Source organism: Aquarana catesbeiana, linkage group LG08 (assembly GCF_042186555.1).
Source record: "Aquarana catesbeiana isolate 2022-GZ linkage group LG08, ASM4218655v1, whole genome shotgun sequence".
NCBI classification, from domain to species: Eukaryota; Metazoa; Chordata; class Amphibia; order Anura; family Ranidae; genus Aquarana; species Aquarana catesbeiana.
Window position 1 is genome coordinate 87,026,649 of NC_133331.1, and position 22,706 is coordinate 87,049,354.

Consider the following 22,706-nt stretch of genomic DNA (forward strand, 5'->3'; position numbering starts at 1 on the left):
CTGGGTCTGCACTCGTTATATAATATTCCTGGGTCTGCACTCATTATATAATATTTCTGGGTCTGCACTCATTATATAATATTCCTGGGTCTGCACTCATTATATAATATTCCTGGGTCTGCACTCATTATATAATATTCCTGGGTCTGCTCTCATTATATAATATTCCTGGGTCTGCACTCATTATATAATATTCCTGGGTCTGCTCTCATTATATAACATTCCTGGGTCTGCTCTCATTATATAACATTCCTGGGTCTGCACTCATTAGATAATATTCCTGGGTCTGCACTCATTATATTATATTCCTAGGTCTGCTCTCATTATATAACATTCCTGGATCTGCACTCATTATATTATATTCCTGGGTCTGCTCTCATTATATAACATTCTTGGGTCTGCACTCATTAGATATTATTCCTGGGTCTGCACTCATTATATTATATTCCTGGGTCTGCACTCATTATATTATATTCCTGAGTTTACACTCATTATATAATATTCCTGGGTCTGCACTCATTAGATAATATTCCTGGGTCTGCACTCATTAGATAATATTCCTGTCTGCACTCATTATATTATATTCCTGAGTCTACACTCATTATATTATATTCCTGGGTCTGCACTCATTAGATAATATTCCTGTCTGCACTCATTATATTATATTCCTGGGTCTGCACTCATTATATAATATTCCTGCACACATTATATTCACCTGGTGCACTCTCAGTGTTCTGATGAGAAAAGCTTATCAGCACAGTGGCTAATGCAGGGCATACATGGGTCAAATTCTGAATGAATTTTCTTTCTAATATCAGAACTTTTGTGTGTTTTGTGTTCTGATGTTGCCACCATTAATTTTCAAAATTCCACCAACCAAGCCTTCAATTTCACCCCATGTTGTTACAGAAAAGAACTTTTGTGGCAGGGATTCTTCTTTTCTTTTTAGGTCACAGCTCACGCACATTTCTTTTTCGTCTATATTTTTCCCACGATTCTTCCATCATTTATTAGAATTTTTTTTTCTTTTCAAAAAATTTCCAAAATGCCGATCACTCAAATTCGATGGCTGCATGAAAATCTTGTTTGTTGCAGCCCACTAATTCTTAGTTACAATTTTCAATAGAAAATTCTTTTGGAATTCGCTCCATGTATGCCTAGCCCAAGTGGTTAGCACTTTCTCATAGCAGCACTGGGGTTGTTGGCTCAAATCCCAACCACGACATGACCTGCCTGGGAGGGGGAGTATCACTATAGTCATTGGGAATACTTTTTATTGCTTTTGCTGCAAACGACTAAGTCTGTGACAGGCTCTCTTTAACCCTTCAATACACTCTGATCTGTGAGGCTCACACGTAAACTCTCCATATTTAATACACAGGACATTCCCTCCCTGGTTCTGATCAGGAGGGGGAAGAAGTTTGACCCAGTGCGGCTCCTGTAGGCGGAGTCAGCGGCGTCCCTGGTTGCCTGGATACAGTGTTGTGTACACGTTGTGCGGCTGCTGGATGGAGGTGAGCAGGTTGTGTGTGGATGAGATCGGGGTGGTGTGCTGTCACGTGTCCCTCCTGGTCCCGAGGAACTGAAAGTCCCAGCATGCCCGATAGTCAGAGAACGAGGCAGCCTGCTGGGACTTGTAGTTCCTGGAGAGAGCTCAGTGATGGCAGGAGGGGCTGAGTGCCCGGATCTCACTGTTCTCCCAGGGAGATGATCAGCATTCACTGTTCTGATTTATTTATTGTATTCATATTTATATTATTTCTATATGGGGATATGTGTGTTATGATATGCAGTGATCAGAGCTGTGTGAAGTGTCCTTGTCTTATGATATGCAGTGATCAGAGCTGTATGGAGGAGGACTGTGTTATCTTCTTATAAAGACATGGTCCACCATGTGACAGCCATATTTATGGCTCATTTAAGCTTGCAGCTTTGTTTAGCATCTGCAGTAAATCACTTTTCAGAGGCATCTGACAGGTGGCTGGGAGGTGATCTACTGGGTGCTTCTTTTAACCCTTAAATGTCCAGAGAACCGCCCTGCAACCACATACATTACATGCAAATGCAGGGTGGGTGTGGTGAGCCCCCATTCACCAGTGCCGCCTCATCAGTGCCCATCAGTGCAGCCTCAATAGTGCAGCCTCATCAGTGCCCATCAGTACAGCCTCATCAGTGCCCATTAGTAGAGCCTCATCGGTTTTCCATCAGTGCAGCCTCATCAGTGCCCATCAGTACAGCCTCATCAGCACACACCAGTACAGCCTCATCCAAGCTCATCAGTGCCCATCGGTGCAGCCTCATCAGTACCCCCTATCAGTGAATCCTTATCAGTGCAGCCCTATCAGTGCCATCTCATCAGTGCCCATTAGTGCCGCCTCATCAGTGGACATCAGTGAAGGAGAAAAATTACCTGTTTCAAAATTTTATAACAAACTATGAAAAATGTTTTTTTGTTTTTTTTAATTTTCGGTCTTTTTTCATTTGTTTAGCAAAAAATAAAAGTCTCCACTGGTGATTAACCACTTGCCGACCGGCTCACGCCAATATACGTCGGCAAAGTGGCTTGTTCCCGCGAATCGATATACGGGTACGTCTTCCCCTTTAAGAGCCGCTGGCAGCACGCACGTGTGCCTGTGGCACAGCGTGACATTTACACAGTAATTAGTGCATTTTTATAGCTCTGATCGGTGTATAAATGTCAACGGTCCCAAAAATGTGTCAAAAGTGTCCGATCTGTCCGCCACAATGTCGTAGTACTGCTATAAATGCAGATCGCCGCCATTACTAGTAAACAAAATGCCATAAAAATGCCCTAAATCTTTCCCATAGTTTGTAGACGCTATAACTTTTGCGCGAACCAATCAATATACGCTTATTGTTAAGTAGAAGAATATATATCGGCCTAAACTAATGAAGAAATTTATTTTTTAAAAACATTTTTGGGGGTATTTATTATAGCAAAAAGTAAAAAATATAGTTTTTTTTTTTTTTTAAATTGTCATAGTTACATCCTTCCTGAGGACTGGTGCCCAGAACTGGACAGCATACTCTAGGTGCGGCCGGACCAGAGTCTTGTAGAGCGGGAGAATTATCGTTTTATCTCTGGAATGAATCCCCTTTTTAATGCATGCCAATATTTTTGCTTATGCAATATGGAATATGCAATATGTTTGCTTTGTTAGCAGCAGCTTGGCATTGCATGTCATTGCTGATCCTATTATCTACTAGGACCCCCAGGTCCTTTTCCATCCTAGATTCCCCCAGAGGTTCTCCCTCCAGTGTATAGATTGCATTCATATTTTTGCCACTCAAATGCATTTTTACATTTTTCTACATTGAACCTCATTTGCCATGTAGTTGCCCACCCCATTCATTTGTTCAGATCTTTTTGCAAGGTTTCCACATCCTGCGGAGAAGTTATTGCCCTGCTCAGCTTAGTATCGTCCACAAATACAGAGATTGAACTGTTTATCCCATCCTCCAGGTAATTTATGAACAAATTAAATAGGATTGGTCCCAGCACAGAACCCTGGGGAACCCCACTACCCACCCCTGACCATTCTGAGTACTCCCCATTTATCACCACCCTCTGAACTCGCCCTTGTAGCCAGTTTTCAATCCATGTACTCACCCTATGGTGCATGCCAATGGACCTTATTTTGTACAGTAAACGTTTATGGGGCACTGTGTCAAATGCTTTTGCAAAATCCAGATACACCACATCTACGGGCCTTCCTTTATCTAGATGGCAACTCACCTCCTCATAGAAGGTTAATAAATTGGTTTGGCAAGAATGATTCTTCCTGAATCCATGCTGATTACTGCTAATGATACCGTTCTCATTACTAAAATCTTGTATATAGTCCCTTATCATCCCCCCTCCAAGAGTTTACATACTATTGATTTTAGGCTAACTGGTCTGGTCTGGTCAGTTTTTTTTACTCTCCTCTGCTATGTGTCTTTCATGTTTTGCACCCTTACATTTCTTCTTGCATTCTTTATAAAGTCTGAATGTTGATGATGATCCCTCAACCTTGTATTTTTTGAAGGCCTTCTCCTTTGCTTTTATTCGCATTTTTCATTGGAGTTAAGCCATCCAGGACTTTTGCTCGCTCTTTTAAATTTATTACCCAATGGGATGCATTGGCTAATGCCCTTATTTAATATGCTCTTAAAGCAAACACATCTCTCCTCCGTATTATTTGTTCCTAAGATTTTATCCCAATCTATACCTTCTAGCAAGGTTTGTAGTTTAGGGAAGTTGGCTATTTTGAAATTCAGTGTCTTTGTATTCCCCTTATGTTTCCTATTTGTGTGATTCTAGTTGGTGCGTTTACCATCTGACCCATAAAATTGTCCTGCAAGACATTTAGGAACTGGCGAGCCTTAGATGAATGTGTGGTCCCCCCCAGTCTATGTCTGGATAGTTAAAATCCCCCATTATAGTAACACTTCCCATCCTTGCTGCTAATCCAAATTGTTGCTCTTTTTTTGTTTATAGCACAAAAAATAAAAACCGCAGAGGTGATCAAATACCACCAAAAGAAAGCTCTATTTGTGGGAAAAAAAGGACGTCAATTTTGTTTGGGTACAACATCGCACGACCGTGCAATTGTCAGTTAAAACAACGCAGTGCCGTAACACAAAAAATGGCCTGGTCAGGAAGTGGGTAAATCCTTCCGGGGCTGAATTGGTTAAATGTGGACTTGAATTCAAGAAATACAGATTTGTTATATCATAAAAAACATCTAGAAATGTCAAAAGAAAAGTATGGGATTTTTTTTTTTGCAGAATCATACTTACCTATGTGGATGCAGGACCTGTCCTCGGCTCTGGGACCCGAGCGATCAAACACCGCCGATTGCTTGGTTCTCAGAGCTCCATTAGCAGAGAGCTGGTGATTGTCAGTCACTGCTCTCTGCTGTGCTCACTGGAGCACTGGGCTGTGGAGGGAGTGGCCTGCTCAGGCTCTCAGCGGCTTGCTGAGAGGCTGAGCCGGGTGCCGGTCCAGGGATGTGGTCAGATCCTGACTTGGCCATATAAACTGACCCTCGTTGCCACTTCATTCCCCCTTTGATCATAATCATAGCGATTAATATGAGCGAGATTAAGCATCACTAGTTAACATACAGTTTTTGTTTTTTTCCCCTCTTTATGGTGGCCTCACTAGCAGGCACAAAACATTCTTCTAACGAGACTATTCCCCATTGTCAGCTCCAGTCAGGTCTCTCATTAACTTATAAAACACTGGGATAGGGACCCTTGGCCCATGGTAACAATAAGAATACAAAAAGAGTAAAAATATTACTATTCCCCATACACTATAGGGAGAATCAGAAAATAATTAAAACTTGTCTCTGCAATACTTGAGTTGGTGATCAAGATATGGTTTGCCAGCTTACTGGTGGAGCTAAAGCTCCGAGCAGTTAGCCAAGTTTTATAGGGTGCATAAGTGGTGTTATAACAGGTTATCTGTTTTTCAACAGAGCACATTGAATAGGTAGTCTCATTATGTATGCAGGTACCAGCTACTGTGCCCTTGCATTGATAATGAGAGTGCCACAATAACATCTTTGTAACTATGGATCCTACTCTGGTGGTCTTTATACAAGGGTCACATGAATTACCCTCCCCCTTTTTAATATAAAGATTTTAGTAAACATTACATCGATGAATATCCTCAAGCTTCAGCTTATGCGTAGACCAGCCAGCGTCGGGGGTGTGGTTGGAGCAGAGCTTAGTAGATATCCTTTATCTTCCGCCGTGCGTTGAGCCAGCAGCTTCCAGGAGTGTGTTGGCCGCAGGGCTGCAGTCTGTCTATCTTCTGCTGTGCGTAAATTCAGCAGCTTCCAGGGGTGTGCTGAACACAGGGCTGGAGTTCTTCCTTCTGATTTCTCTGGTCAATCTCAGTCTCAAAGGATCTTGGGGATCTACTGTACTGTGCCAGGAGTCTGTAAGGTCAGCAGCTCGTTTTACCCTGGAGTGGTGTATCCAGGGTGTCACCTCGGCTACCTTAATGGCTGTTGGGGTAGATAGCAGAACAGTGTAAGGACCTCTCCATTTTGGCCCTAGTGGGGTTAAGTTCCACTCCTTTACCCACACTGTATATCCTGGTTTAAAGGGGTGTACTGGGTTCAACAAGCTTATGGGAAGTTTCTCTTGAACCCATTTCCTTATGTCTTGCTTACTCTCCCCAAGTCTCTGTATCAGTTCACGGTTAACTACCCCCCCCCTATCTGATGCAAGTCTCCTCTTATCCCTCTAATGATGGGTGGGGGCCTACCATACAGTACCTTAAAGGGGACAGATTTGTCCTCTTTGTTGGGGTACTCCGAATTCTCAGTAAAGTAATGGGAACATCAAGGTCCATTTCATTTGGATTTCCTAACAGAGCTTGGCCAGTTGTGACTTGAGCATGCGGTTCATTCGTTCAACTTTTACAGAGCTTTGGGGCCTTTATGCGGTGTGTAGTTTCCAAGTAATCTTAAGTGCTGTTGCTAATTCGCGGAGGCACTTGTGGACAAAGGCAGGTCCATTGTCTAAGCCTATGGTGGAGGGGATTCCATATTTGGGGAAAAACATCTTTTACAAAACTGCTTCCGTCAATAAAGTACTTAACGTTTGGATTTTCCAAGGGGCTGTCTTTCAAGTCTGGTCGGCTTGCATATCCATTACCTGGATACGGTCATAAGTTAGGGGTTCTTGTGAGGTGGGGAGCAGAGTGGCTGGGTTTAAAGTGTTTACAGTCTCTAAGTGGATACGAGGATTTTCACACAGCATAGCTTGATATTTAACCATTCGACTGTTAGTGAATCAGTGATTTCCCTTGTAATCCATTAATGCTTGTACTTGGTGTGGGACTTGGACATAAGTCTCCTGACCTAATGACAACTTGTCAGCTTCGGCCACAAGGAGGGCTGTTGCTGCGATTGCCCGCAGGCAGGATGGCCATCCCTGAGCTACAGTGTCCAGTTGTTTCGAAAGGTATGCTACAGGGCGCTGCCACGACCCCCAGAATTGTGTCAGGACTCCTACTGCTATTCCTTGTTTTTCACTGACATATAAATAGAAGATTTTTTGGCTATCCGGCAGGCCTAGTGCAGGAGCCTGCATTAGGGAGACCTTAATGTCTTGGAATGCTCTGTTTTGTTGTTCTCCCCATTGAAAGGGTTACTTTTCTCCCCCCTTTGTGGATTCATAGAGGGGTCTGGCTTTTGTGGCAAAGTCCGGTATTCAGATTTGGCAGACTCCTGCCGCCTCCAGGAATTCACGTACTTGCCGTCTGGTAGTCGGGGTGGGAATCTGACAAACAGCTTCTTTTCTGCCTTCTCCCAATTGTCTCTGTCCTTGCGATACTCTGAATCCCAGGTACTTTACAGTCTCTTGGCACAATTGCGCCTTTCTCCAGGACACCTTATAACCTGACTTCCACAGTAATTGTAACAATTTATTAGTAGCTTGAAGGCACTCTTCTCTATTTTTGGCGGCGATCAATAGGTCATCCACATACTGAAGGAGGACTCTATTCTCAGGATCAGACTTGAAGGATTTCAGGTCTTGGGTCAGGGCTGTTCCAAATAGTGTAGGGGAGTTTTTGAATCCCTAGGGTAAACTTGTCTATGTCAGTTGTCCCTTACCCCCAGTCTCTGGGTCCTCCCCACTGGAAAGCAACAATGTCCTGGGATTGTTCTGCCACTCTGAGACAGAAGAAGGCATCTTTCAAATCCAGAACTGTGAAATAGGTGGCCTCCCCTGGTATTAATCCCAATAGGTTGTATGGGTTCGGGACCGCTGGGTGGATGGTCATTACAGCCTGACTGACCGCTCTGAGGTCTTGAACAGGACGACAGTGAGCTGTTCCGGGTTTCTGTACTGGGAGTAGAGGTGTATTCCAGGGAGACTGACAGGGTTTTAGAACTCCATAGTGTAGGAATCTGTTTAAGTACTTTTGTATTCCTACTAGGGATTTTCGAGGGACTGGGTACTGTTTCAGGCTGACTGGAGTGGCTCCTGATTTTAATTCAATAAGGATTGGGGGAATGTGTCTGGCTTATCCTGGTGGGTTGTCTTCTGCCCATAGTCCCGGGATGTCTTGCAGTATGCGGGCTTCAAAGGGATGGGGCAATTTTAGGATAGCCTGTCCGTCAGATTGGAAGTATATGTGTGCTCTGAGTTTAACAAGTAAGTCTCTGCCCAGCAAGGGAATAGGGCATCCGGCATGTACAGGAACTGATGTTGGACTTGATGCTCCTCCCAAAACTACAAAGTCTTTCTAAAAGGAAGGGTCTTTTGACTTTATACTTCTGCACTGTTTGGTTAACTGTGTCTCTCCTCAGTATTAAAAAGGGTCAATAAAAGTTGCTGGCAGTCCGACCAAGTGGGGTTATGGGTCTGAATTATTGACCGGAGCAAATCTATCATGGCTTGGGGCTTCTCAGAGTAGGCAGGGTTATGAATCTTCCAGTTCAGTAAATCTGTTGTGGTAAAAAGGGGTGTAAACTAGAGTCCGATGTTCCCCCACCGCCTGTTTTCTTAGGGGCATTTGCAGAGGTATGTTGAAAGATGGGGCAAGGGTCCGGCCATTTGCATCAGGATTTCTTGGAGTGGAAGTGGACACTTGATTGGGGAGCCCATTGACTACTACTGAGTTCCCTATTTCTGTCCTGCCTATACCCAGAGTGTTACGGTTCGGAGTATATTTACTGAGATTTGGCATTGACAAACTTGCTGAATCTGATGTAGGTGGACAACAACTTTTCTCCTAGCTGACTGACTGACTGAGGATTTGTCCAAAAGATGCACAATCGTCTGGAGGAACATTCCTCCTGACTGACTAGCTGAGGATTTATCCGAGAGATGCACAATCATCCGGACAGATATTCCTCCTAACTGACTGGCTGAGGATTTATTCGAGGGATGCACAATCATCCGAATGGACAGACCTCCTGGAAGGTGCGTCTTGGTCATGTTTCTGTGAGTCTGACATAATATTCTCAAATAATCAGTCAATGGTCTCTAAGTCAAAGGTTCCCTGTGGGGGCCACCGCGTTCCATAGCAGGGCCAATCTTTCTCACACAATGTTATCAATTTCCTCAGGGCTAAGTTTTAAATTGCAGTTCTTAGAAAATCCCTTCCTAAAGTTGGAGATCATGGATTGTAGGGGAGATTCAACACTATGTTTCCCACCCATTCTTGTAACCTAAAAGACATTAAGACAGACACAGAGGTAGGGTAAATGATGAGAATTCAGTAAGGGGTCTGAATCCTCGACACAAGTAGAAACAATAGACAATGCTTACCGCTTACCTCGGTCAGTAGCCTGGGCGCGGTCTCCCGGCCAGAAAACGCACTTAGAAGAGGTCAACTGTTACCTCACCGCAAAGTGATGTCTCATACACACATGAATCATACCAGACAATCAAAAAGAGAACAAATCAGCGCAAATATGTATATGAAACACAGCAGCTGAACACCAGGGTCAAAAATCAAATCCCTAAAAGACAATAAAAAAAAGGTGGTGCAGCGCTAAAATAAAAGCAGCAATTAAAGTCCATAAATAAATCAATCAATCCGACCGATCATATGTGATGTGACTTCATGCTGACATCTCAGTGACTTTCTGTGATCCCTCCACCAATGTAAAGGATGGCCTCTCACCTTATAGCAGGGACCCTTTGATTATAGAGGGTCAGAAGTGCTTTCCCTTACGGGTCATATGTGGATGATACACCGCAGATCCAGATCGGTCAAACAGCAGGACAAGGGCAAGCATATGGCAGCATATGACACAATTTATTAACTAAAATGACAAGTGTAGCACTTACAAACAAGGCACTCATCCAGTTCCTGATATTGTATCGTGTAGCGTGTATAGGAAAAAAGATGCGAGATGGCTGCGGGTGATGTCACAAGGTTTCCTTTCTTCCATGAAGCAAGGAAGCGTCGTGACATCACCTGCGGCCATCTCGCTTCTTTTTTCCTATACACGCTACAATATCCGGCACTGGATAAATGCCTTGTTTGTAAGTGCTACACTTGTCATTTTAGTTAATAAATTTGTATTTTATGGAGAGCACTATGTTGTACTTTTTCATTAAACCTTATGCAAAACTTTCGTTTTCCTTGCACAAAAAGAGGAACTCAGCAGGTTTCTGTATGGGAGGGGGAGTGAGTAAGTCCAGTGTGTCTTTAACTACAACCTGTCATAAGTAGTTTCGATCATGAAATACAAGAAATATGATTCCTAGCTGAAATTCTAAATCAGTCTTACTACACACATAACTATGGCCATATAAACTGACCCTCGTTGCCACTTCAGTATATGTGTGAATATAACACCCCCTATGCAGTCTATATATACCCTCCCCCTTCCTGTTCATGTATGAGTATGACACCCCTTATGTATATATATATACCCTCCCCCTTCCTGTTCATGTATGAGTATGACACCCCCTATGTAATGTAATGTACTATATATACATTCCCACGACCTGTAAATGTGTAAGTATGACCCCCCCAGCCCCTATAAAATGTAGGAAAGCTGGATATAAAAAAAATTGAAAAAAAAGATATATATGTGTGTGTGTATCTATCTATCTATCTAGGCCCAAGTGTGTATGAGCCCTAAGGCTCCGTTTCCACTTGTGCAACCTGTCCTGCGACTTGGGACTGCAAAGTCGCATGACAAGTCGTACCCCATGATTTCCAATGACTATCGTTCATATCTGTGTGACTTCAAAGTAGTCCCTGCACTACTTTAGTCCAACTTTGATGCGACTTGAGGTCCATAGACCTCAATAATACACAGGCATTCCTTCAAATCGCAGCAAAATCACACGACTTTCAGGTCGCAATAGTGGAGACCTAGGCTAATACATCATTAAAACCACATGTACTGAGGTTATTGTGTGGTATATGACACAACCATAGTCAGTCTTGTTTTATTGCTACAGCCTTGTCATTTTCAGTAAGAGAACCTGTCAGTACACAAATATGGCAGCAGCCATTGCTCACTTGCTTTTGAGGGTCCTGATTATGAGGCTGTCATCTTTAATCCTCAGGAACTTCCTGACCCCGAAAAAGTAAATGCGTGTTAAGAGCTCTGACCCCTGATATAAATGTGTTTGCTGTAGGGGAGTGATTTGCCAAGAAATAAAGTAAAGATGAAGATGACAGCACTGGAGCTTCTACCTTCAAAAATGATTTACCAACTGCAGCTCTCGAATGAGTCACAACAATTTCCCCTTTCACACGGACGCTTCCGCCTGACGGACTCCGCTGATCCCCGCAGAGCAGGCAGATGACAGGTCCGTCTCTGCTTGCTGAGCACAGTGGAGATTGACCCAGTCCCGCTGTCCTCTATGGGGAGATCAGATGAAAATGGAACGCCTGTCCATTTTCATTTGATCCGCCAGACAGATGGAAAATAGGATCATCATCTGTCTGGATTTTGCAGACAGGATTGGATCGGATAACGGCAGATGTCGGCAGACATGTCACCGCTGACATTCGCCTCTCCATAGGGGTGAATGGAGGGTTCGAACAGGTCTGTCTGAAGAAAACTGACAGGCGAACCTGATCGGAGAGCCTGTGTGAAAGGGCCCTTAAATCTCCTGGACTCAAATGTGAAATAATGTCTGCAACATGTAAACCTTTTTTTTGTTCTTACAGTTTATTATATTTTGAAATACAAAAGCTCAATGGATCTGAATATAAGACAACACCTCTCTATAGCTGAAAATCAACAAGGTGAGTCTAAGCTCCTGCAATCTTCTCCAACCTATACAATGAAGTAGTACAAGAAGCAGAGTGCTCTTCTACAGTATGTGGCCAAACGTATGTGGACATCCCTCCACATAATGGAGTTGAGCTGTTACTTGTGATAGGTGCTGTTTAAGCTGGTCATGCACTGCCAGAATTTCAAGTTGTGGGTGGCCCTGTGGGTACCACCAAACTCCACAAAATTAAATTGAAAAATCAATGGAGCCAGGTGGCAAATCAGATGCAGTCATTGTCTGGGAATTCAGATAGCTAAGGGTGCTGCAACTGTCTGAATACAATAGCCAGTAGGAGAGAGTCCTCCTTCCATAATGTTTAGTGTGGATAGGAAAATCAAGTGATCTCTGCCATTTACCCCTTATGTTTGGCTAACCTAAATGCTACAGCATACAAAGACATTTTTGACAATTGTGCACTTGCAACCTTGTGGCAACAGTTTGGGGAGGTTCCTTTTTATTCCCCTGTACACCAATGAATGTCCATAAAGACATAGGTTGACAGGTTTGGCAAGGAGGAACTTGAATGGCCTGCAAAGATACCCGACCCTAACCCTGTTGACTAACTTTGAGATGAAATGGATAGATGCCCAGAACCCAAGCAGTCTGCGTATTGGCATTCATCCCTGAGCAAATACTGCCCCAAATGTTATTATTGCTCGGAGCACCGTCCAGCCCCATCTAGCAGCAGCAAGAAAGTTCCCAGTATTCCACAGAACAACAAAGTGAAAAAAAATAAATAAATAAAAAAAAAAAAAAATATATATATATATATATATATATATATATATATATATATATATATATATATATATATATATATAATGTTATATTGCAGAAAGTATAAAATATTGTTTCTTTCTCGTACATCACGGGACACAGAGCCTCAGTAATAACTGATGGGTTATAGGGTATCACTAGGTGATTGGACACTGGCACACCCTAACCAGGAAGTTCAACCCCCTATATTATACCTCCCCTTACAGGGATACCTCAGTTTTTTAGCCAGTGTCTTAGGTGTTGGATGTGTAAAGATGTCCTGTGCTGAGCTCCAAAGGGAATATCCTATATCCTATACTGGGGCAAGCCAGGCGAACCGGATCCATTTCAAAGTGTCCTTTCTAGGCCGAATTGGATGGTACCCAGGCCTCGTGTCCGAAGAAACGAGGTTTTACCTGTAACGCTTCCTCTTTTTTAGAGAGCTGGACCCTGCATTTCAGAAAATGGTTTTTCTAGCCTTATTTCTGGCCGGGTGCTTTACAGGCCCAGAACTGTGGATCCCCCTATCTGTAGGCGGCCCCAGTCTCTGAAGGTTTTTTCAAACGGAGCCCACCGTGAGAGGTGAAGATTGGGTCTGTATAACAGAACCCTGCGGCTGGATAAGGTAAGGGAGATTCCACAGAATTTTTTTATTCCAGTAGGTTTCTCCTTTAAGTAAATGCATGCTATGCCTATTGTCGCCACCGGGGACTGCCAAGAGCACATACCTTCTCATGCTGATTGTCTGTCTCAGTGTTTCACGCTGCACAAGCTCCTCCAACCGAGTTCCAGGTAGGACGGGATGGGGGGCTCTCCTCAGGGATATTCCCCCCCAAATTAGGGGGCCGCAGGTGGTCTGTGAGGCGGTAGTATACCGCACTATCGCCGCCGCCGCCATTGCCAGGTGCAGGCCCCATCACTGCCGGCCTCTCTCCTTCCTTCGCCACCCCCAGCCTTCCTCCACGCTTATCCAGCGGAGGGTCGGCTTGCGCAGGAAGCGCTCGTTTGTTTGAAAGACGAGGGGGGGGCGGAGCATCAGCGCAGCGTCCAGCGTGCTCAGACGCCCACATTGCCGGCTGCAAGGCTATAAGAGGCACACTTTATAGGTGCACACAGCCTTTGGAGGGACACTGAGCTGACGGTTGCATGTAAGGTGGGACACAGGCATTCCCCTAGGCAGCATTTACTAAGGAAACACTAGACTGGGCATTGGTAGCAGGGCTGTTGCTAGACTACATCGCTCAGCAGTCAGTGTTCATTTTTGTGATACCTCCACCTTGTTGCTTTGCACTATGGGTAGAAGAGGTTCAAATACCCCAAGAACCTGAGGCTCTAGGGGATCTCCTTCGGGTTCTGAGGGCCCCCTGTCTGCAGCATCCTCCCCCCCTGAGGGGCCAGGGACGGCTAGCCAGGGAGAGCCGTTGGGGTCAGGGGCTTCACCTGCTTCTGGCACTTCAGCCCCTGTATATATTACGCAGGAGGTTTTTTCCTCAACCATTAATGGTTTAGAGGAAAGATTAATGGCCGTGATCACATCTTCACTCAGTGGAAGAAAACGCACTAGGCCTTTCTCTGCTACCCAGGAACCTCAGGCTGAGGAGCTCTGGGATAGGACGGATGATTCCTCTTCAGAGGAATCAGGTGGAGAAGGGCCCTCTGCAGCTTCTCAGGATGAGAAAGTCTTAGTGCAGATCCTTGCTGGATTGGTCTGCTCCACATTTAAGTTGCCCGTATCTGAATCAGTTAAAGAACCCTCTTCTTTGTTGGGGTCACTGAAACCTCCTCAAACAGCACTTGCTTTTCCTGTTCATAATTTACTTGAAAAGCTCCTTTATTCTGAGTGGGATTACCCAGATAATCGTTTTTTCCACCGAAAAAGTTTTCAACACTTTATCCTATAGAAGAAAAGTTTATTAAGATGTGGGAATACCGGTCGTTGATGCCTCCATTTCCTCCGTAAATAAAAGTCTGACTTGTCTTGTAGACAATGCTCAGATGCTCAGGGATCTTGTGGATAAAAAGATGGAATCCCTGTTGAAAGATGTTTTTGCCTTAGCAGGTTCAGTGGCTCAACCTGCAGTAGCAGCGATTGGAGTCTGTCAATACTTAAGAGACCATGTTAAGCAGGTCATCAAAGTTTTACCTGAACAGCAGGCCCAGGGGTTGGCTAACCTTCCAGCGGCCTTATGTTTTGCTGTTGACGCCATCAGAGATTCTATCATGCACACCTCTCGTCTTTCACTTGGGTTGGTGCATATGCGTAGAATCTTATGGTTAAAAAATTGGTCAGCTGAAGCACCATGTAAGAAGCTCCTGGCTGGGTTTCCATTTCGTGGTGCAAGGCTGTTTGGAGAAGACTTGGATAACTATAGCCATAGGATCTCTAGTGGGAAAAGCACTCTTTTACCTGTTAAGAGAAAGAGTAAGCGTCCCTCTTTCAAACTGACTCTTTCCCCAGTGCCAGGGGCATCAGCCTCCAGGCAGTCGCGACGGCCTCCTCCGTCTGGGTCAAGAAACAAGAGTCAACCCCAGGGACAAAAAAAGTCCTGGGGGAAGAAGTCTACTAGACAAAACACTAAGGCCTCTTTATGAAGGGGCGCCCCCGCTCGAGTGGGGGGGAGACTGCTACAGTTCTCAAAGCTCTGGCAGGAGGACTTCCAGGACAGATGGGTAATCTCCACAGTAACCTTAGGTTACAAACTGGAGTTCCAAGAATTTCCCTCTCCTCGTTTCCTCGGGTCAAATGTCCCCAGGGATCCAGAGAAAAAGCAGTCGCTCCTTCTAGCGTTAGAGCGGCTTTTGTCGCAAGAGGTCATTATGGTGGTTCCCACGAAGGATCAAGGATTGGGCTTCTATTCCAACCTTTTTACGGTCCAAAAGCCAAATGGGGATGTCAGACCCATTCTGGATCTAAGGGATCTGAATCGATTCCTAAGGATTCGGTCTTTCCGCATGGAATCAATTCGGACAGTAGTCTCCATCCTGCAGGGAGGAGAATTTCTGGCATCGATAGACATCAGAGATGCATATCTGCATGTGCTCATTTTTCCTGCTCATCAGAAGTTCCTGCGCTTCGAGATAGGAGGGCGCCATTTCCAGTTTGTGGCTCTGCCTTTTGGAATAGCCACTGCACCTCGAGTGTTTACAAAGATCTTGGCTCCTCCTCTGGCCAGATTAAGGGCTCAAGGTATAACTGTCATAGCATACCTAGATGACCTGCTCTTGATAGACCGGTCGATAGCCTCTTTGAACGGGAGCTTGAGGACCACAGTTAAGTATCTGGAACACCTAGGTTGGATTCTCAACCTAAAACCAGTAAGAAGACTGGAGTATTTTGGTCTGATCATAGATACAAGCCAGGAGAAAGTTTTTCTACCTCAGGCAAAGATCACGGCTTTAAGGGAGCTGATTCTGGTAGTCAGGACCAAGAAGGGTCCTTCTGTCCGCCTTTGTATGAGGCTGCTAGGAAAGATGGTGTCTTCATTCAAAGCAGTTCCCTATGCTCAGTTTCATTCAAGACTGCTGCAACACAGTATCCTGTCGACCTGGAACAAGAAGGTTCAGGCATTAGACTTTCCAATGCACCTGTCTCATGCGGTGCGTCAGAGCCTCAATTGGTGGTTAATACCTGAAAACTTGCAGAAGGGGAAATCCTTTCTACCGGTTACCTGGATGGTGGTAACAACGGATGCCAGTCTTTCGGGTTGGGGAGCAGTTCTGGAACAGTCTGCGGTCCAGGGGGTATGGTCCACAACCGAGAGGACCTTACCCATCAACATTCTGGAGATCCGTGCGGTATATCTAGCCCTAAGAGCCTGGACTCTCAGGCTACAGGGTTGCCCAGTCAGGATCCAGTCCGACAATGCCACAGCAGTAGCTTATATCAATCATCAGGGAGGCACCAGGAGCCGAGCTGCTCAAAGAGAGGTGAACCAGATCTTTGTTTGGGCAGAGAAGCAGGTGCCATGCATATCGGCAGTTTTCATTCCAGGGATAGAGAACTGGCAGGCGGACTATTTAAGTCGCCAGCAGTTACTCCCAGGGGAATGGTCTCTGCATCCCGACGTCTTTTGGGCCATATGCCAAAGATGGGGGGTTCCAGATGTAGATCTCTTTGCATCCAGATTCAACAGAAAGATAGACAGATTTGTAGCAAGGACAAAGGATCCTCTTGCATACGGGACGGATGCGTTGGTGATTCCGTGGCATCGGTTCTCACTGATTTATGCATTCCCGCCTATTCTGCTACTGCCAGGACTTCTTTGCAGGATCAGGCAAGAAAGGAAGTCGGTACTGCTGGTAGCTCCCGCCTGGCCCAGGAGGACTTGGTATGCAGAAGTAAGGATGATGGTGGGTTCCCTGTGGACCCTACCGTTGCGCCCAGACCTGTTGTCTCAAGGTCCAGTGTTCCATCCTGCCTTACAAACGCTAAATTTGACGTTTTGGCTATTGAAACCCACATTCTGAAGAGTCGTGGGCTTTCAGGTCCTGTGATATCTAGCTTGATCAATGCAAGGAAGCCATCTTCCATAGTAATTTATCATAGAGTCTGGAAAGCTTATGTATCCTGGTGTGAATCCAGGGGTTGGCATCCCAGAAAATATGTGATGGGTAGAATTCTTGATTTTCTACAATTGGGATTAGAGATGAAGCTGGCCTTGAGTACCATCAAGGGCCAGGTCTCGGCCTTATCAGTATTATTTCAACAGCCACTTGCTACACATTCTTTGGTCCGAAACTTTATGCAGGGGGTGACGCGTCTTAACCCACCAGTTAAGGTGCCCCTAAACCCCTGGGACTTAAATTTGGTTCTGTCTGTTTTACAGAAACAGCCTTTTGAAACAATACGCCAAATTCCTTTGGTCTTGTTGACAAGAAAGTTAACTTTTCTGGTAGCCATTTCTTCTGCTAGAAGAGTATCAGAATTGGCAGCTCTTTCCTATAAGGAGCCTTATTTGATTGTACACAAGGATAGAGTGGTATTGCGCCCTCATTCTAGTTTTTTACCGAAGGTGGTTTCAGATTTTCATCTAAACCAAGATATTGTTCTGCCTTCCTTTTTTCTCGATCCCTGTTCTTCGGAAGAAAGGTCACTACATTCTTTGGATGTAGTAAGAGCAGTCAGTGCCTATCTGGAAGCAACTGCTCAAATTCGCAAGACGGATGTTCTGTTCGTGCTGCCAGAGGGTCCCAATAGAGGACAGGCAGCGTCAAGAGCTACCATTTCTAAATGGATTCGACAAATGATTATTCAAGCTTACGGTTTGAAATGGAAGATTCCTCCGTTTCAGATTAAGGCACATTCCACAAGGGCTATTGGTGCTTCTTGGGCAGTGCAATTCCGGGCCTCTATGGCTCAAATCTGCAAGGCCGCAACCTGGTCTTCAGTCCATACATTCACCAGATTTTATCAGGTGGATGTGAGAAGGCATGAGGATATCGCCTTTGGGCGTAGTGTGCTGCAGGCAGCGGTACATGGTCCTCAGGTCTGATTGAACCCTTCTTGGTTATGGTTCCCCTCCCCTCAGATAGCATTGCTCTGGGACATCCCATCAGTTATTACTGAGGCTCTGTGTCCCGTGATGTACGAGAAAGAAAATAGTCCCGCCCCTCTTCTAATACACTTATATTGCTTTGCTACAAAACTGAGGTATCCCTGTAAGGGGAGGGATTATATAGGGGGTTGAACTTCCTGGTTAGGGTGTACCAGTGTCCAATCACCTAGTGATACCCTATAACCCATCAGTTATTACTGAGGCTCTGTGTCCCATGATGTACATCAAAAGAAAAGTATTTTACAGGTAAGCTGTTATAAAAAAAATCCTATTTTTCCTTCCCAAAATTGTGGGTGTTTTCTTGTTTATAGCACAAAAAATAAAAAACGCAGAGTAAAAGAAAGCTCTACTTGTGGGAAAAAAAGGACACAAATTTTATATGGGTACAGTGTTGCATGACCGGGCAATTGTCGGTTAAAGTAACACAGTGCTCTATCGCAAAAATTGGCCTGGTCAGAAAGGGGGGTAAATCTTCCGGAGTGGTTAATGGAGACAAAAACAGTAATAGAAACCTGACAGTGGTTCAGACCCCTCACCACTCTATCCACCTCTACAAGAAAAGTTTTTTGACTAGTTATGCTGTGAAAAGAAAAAAAAAAGATTTAGGTTGGAATTCCAGTTTTAAATTTCTTAAATTGAGGTATCCTTTTATGTTTGTATTTGGCGATGTTCATAAATGTTCTTCTTTGCTTGTTTTTGTTATCTTTTCTTCTATCCAGTCTTAATTAACTAATATGTTATGTGCAGTGCCTCAGACTACTGTGCATGTGTCTGTCTTTAAGCAGGGATCGGAGGGGCACCCCTGACACTAATTGTGTGCTCTAACAGATGTTTTTATCTTATTTTCTAACCTCTGTCAAGATGCTGATGCCCTGAACAGTGCGTACAAATTAATTAAAGCCGCTAACAGGGATGGATCAACAAGAGATGCCCCAGAAATGTTCAGCTCTGATCTGTATGTTCTATGTGCAGAACAAGCCCTTCAAGTAAGTGTCTGTAGCAAGAAGATATGGAAGAATGCTAGGTTAAGCTGACTGAGCCTTAATCAAGGTCTTCTTGTACTTGTAATGATCAAGTATCAGGATTGTGTGAAAGGAAAGGCATTGTGTTGCCTGTAGCAGTCTGTCATATCTCAGTTACTCTTCCTGTAGTACAGATTGGAAACTAATATATTTAAAGCCCAACTCCAGGCAAAAAAAAAAGAAAACAGTTCCGCCTTGCAACTCCCTATGTGTGCCTAATCTGGTGTTGTTTAAAAAAAAACAAAAAAACATAAAAACTTCCTTGAATGCGCTGTCATGATGTTTGGAGCTCCTTTTCCAGTACCATTGACCAGTGGCCTCAGCGGGTTTTCTATTTTTTTTTTTTTTTGTCCCATCTGGTTGACCAGTCTTGTGTCTGCCCCTTGTATGATGTCCCTGCTGAATGCTGCTGGACCATGTAAGGATCCTATGGGCAGCCCTCACATCACCAAGAAGCAGACTGGACCCCCCTACACTATGGAGCAGATGAAAGAAGACCTGAGACCCAACGTGTCACGAGATAATAGATTTAAGTAGGTATTTGGGGCTTTTAGACTTTTAAAATATAAAAACTATCAAATAGGCGCAGAGTTTCTTACCCTTCACCAACCAAAACTAAAACAAAAAGTTTAGACTGGAGAGATACATAATTGTGCTGAAGAGAACCTCCCATGATCTAAATGTGGAGGCTGTAGTTTTTCATTTTCAAAGGTTGAAGCATTGTCGGTTTCATTCTTTTTCATGCTTTGTCACTGAGCTGGAATAAGTTTTATTCCTGACACATCACTACCTCCAGGTCAGTGACATTAAAAATAATAATACAAAAGTTAGAAAACCCTGGAGTCAAATTAGCAATGGCTTATTTCAATCCAGCTGTTATGTGACCTTCAGGCACTTCAGGGGCACCAAGAAGCAATGTGGGAAGACCAAAAAGGCCTGAGACCCAGTTTGTCATAAGACAAGAGTTTTAGATAAACATTTTGGACTTTAGGATTAGAAAAATAAAAACTATAGAAAAGGTTCAGAGGTTCAAACTCTTCACCACTCTATCCAAAACTAAAACAATTTAGTAGAGATATGCATTAAAACACATCTCTAGGAAGTACAAAACTATTACCCTTGCAGTGGTGCGTCTCTGCACTGCAAGGGTTAAATGCTTATTATCCCAAGGGGATGAGGCATAAGATGTAAATCTTATCTTCCTCCGCTCTAGGTTGTGGGTGTTCCCTTGCCGTCCTCATTTACAGTGCAGGACTAGTGGCCCTGCATTGCCCTTAATGACACTGATGTAGGACCATAGCTTGAAGTGTCCTACAGAAGAGGCTTAGTGGGAGCAGTCACACAGAGGGAGGGAACCTGCCTGAGCGAGGTATTACACCTTTTTCCTTCTCCCCTAGAGTTATAGTGGAACTACTGTATACTTGCCTTCTCTCCAGCATCAAGGTGTCCCAGAGCTCCTGGCCAGCCGCTGATATCTTTGACCAGTTAACTTCCAAGTATCGATCTTCGTCCATTTTCATTGGCTGGGCCAAGTTGACTTTACGCCAGCACGTGCACAGGAGTTCATTCACTTTGGCATTGCCAGAATTGTACATTGAGCTGTGTGTGCACAGCTTAGTGTGCAGGGTGTACTGGCAGATAAGGAACTTTAATGCAAAAGAAACATAGTATATCTCTTCTGCAATAAAAATCATGTCTGTTTCCATTGTTCCACCTAAACAAGCATTTAACCCTTTCAGTGTCAAGGGCTCCACTGCAAGGGTAGGTTTTTGTATTAGAGTTGGACTTTAATTGGTCTAAAGATAATCTGTCATGATAGAAATGTGGAGACTGCTTTTTCTCAGTTTGAAAGGTGCATGCATCAGTGGTTTCATTCTTCTTCTTATTCTTCCAGGTCAACTGTGCTGACACATCCCTCCCTGAATGCTTGTTCCAAGTCATTGACATACAAAATATTAATGCAAAAGTAAAAAGAAAAGCCCTGGGGCCAAACCAGCAATGTCTTTTTTTCCATCCAGATAGGGCCTTAAAGTAGAACTATAGGCAAAACTTTTTTTTTTCATTTTGGACAGAGCAAGGGAGGGCCATAACCCCTGTCAGTGTTTTGTATGGCCACCTGTGTCCCATTGCAGAGATTTCCCTTCATTTCCTGTCCCATAGCCTTGGGGACTCCCGCTCAACATAAATAGTGTCCCCATAGGAAGGTTTCCCCTCTATTACTTTTCTGGGGACAACCCACAATTTGGGATTTTTTTTTTTACCTTTACTTTTACTTTCAATCATAATGGTAAACAGGACAAATAGAGAGGATGAATCTCCTTAAGGGGGGCACAGACGGCAAAAAAAAACTGAATGTTCTAATCCCTCTCAACTTTATCCAAAACTAAAGAAAAAATTGCCTTTAGTTATACTTTAATGTTATTTTAGGATCCAGATCCCTAAGCCTGCACTGGATCATGACCTGAGATCCTACATTATAAAAATGTGGGAATTCTGCCCTGTGTGTCAAAAAATAAACATAACAGAGGCAGCTAACACATGAGTAGTAATACCAACTTACATCACAAATCACATAAAGAGTGTAGCGCCCAAAAACACAATAATAAAGTAAATGATCAATAAGACAAAAAAATAAATGAAATCACATATTTGTACTTTCTATTGACTGTAGATGGTAGTCCAAATTAATATCAAAGAAATAGTCCATATACATAAGAATCATTCAATAATTGAAATCACCAATCCAGTGAGACAGATGTATAGCAGTGATGTCCAACCAAGTGAACCACCACCATCAAGTGGAATGAAAACTCATCGGACTTTGTGGCTGCCGTTACAGCAGCATAGACGCCTTAAACATGTATGGAAATCCCTCTGGAAATGTCACAGTGGATCAATCTCGTAGATAGCCCTGGCCAGGATCCAACTAAGAATAAATACGCTCACCAAAAGCCCAGAAGGAATCTCATAGTGTAGTATATTTATTGCAATGATAAAAGCAAGTAAACAAGCATAAAAACTCACACAAGGCAGAAAGCGCACAGCAAGAGGTCAGAACCAAGTAGCCCACTCCGACGCGTTTCATTCAAAGGGTGGGCCAAAGCTATCTACAGGATTGATCCACTGTGATGTTTCCAGAGGGATTTCCAAATGTGTCTAAGGCTTGTATGCTGCTGTAACGGCAGCCACAAAGTCCAGTAAGTTTGCATTTCACTTGATGGTGGCGGTTTACTTGGTTGGACATCACTACTATACATCTTTCTGGTGGCTTCAATTATTGAGATCCTACATTGCCTGAGAACCTTAAGTGGAAATAAACCCTCCTATCCATTACAACGAAGGAGGCTGCCATCTTAGCCTGTTCTTGGTTTGATCTGCAGTTGCTATGGTGTTGCACATGTGATCAGTTATGGCACCAGCCATTTGATGGCTTGCTGTTTTTGTTGAGAGCGCAAGCAACTTTGACAGTTATCATTCACGGCATACCTTCAATGTAACTATTTTGGGAAACCATTAAATCTAGAGGTTTAGTTCCACTTTAAGGCTGTATAATTAGTTTTGTAAACTTAATCTTTGTTCGGAAACTTTGCACAAA

General features: G+C 43.9%; 1 protein-coding gene across 2 annotated transcripts in view; it reads left to right on the top strand.

Moving 5' to 3' along the window:
* The first annotated feature begins 1,452 nt into the window (after positions 1-1,452).
* Positions 1,453-22,706, top strand: part of CFAP46 (cilia and flagella associated protein 46) — a 333,386-nt gene continuing 312,132 nt past the window's right edge. For both annotated transcript variants that reach the window (XM_073596084.1, XM_073596086.1), the window contains exons 1-3: positions 1,453-1,514; positions 11,672-11,749; positions 18,951-19,075. In XM_073596084.1, the coding sequence (XP_073452185.1) occupies positions 11,701-11,749; positions 18,951-19,075 (174 nt within the window). In that variant the 5' untranslated portion in view covers positions 1,453-1,514; positions 11,672-11,700. The remainder of the gene's footprint in view (positions 1,515-11,671; positions 11,750-18,950; positions 19,076-22,706) is intronic.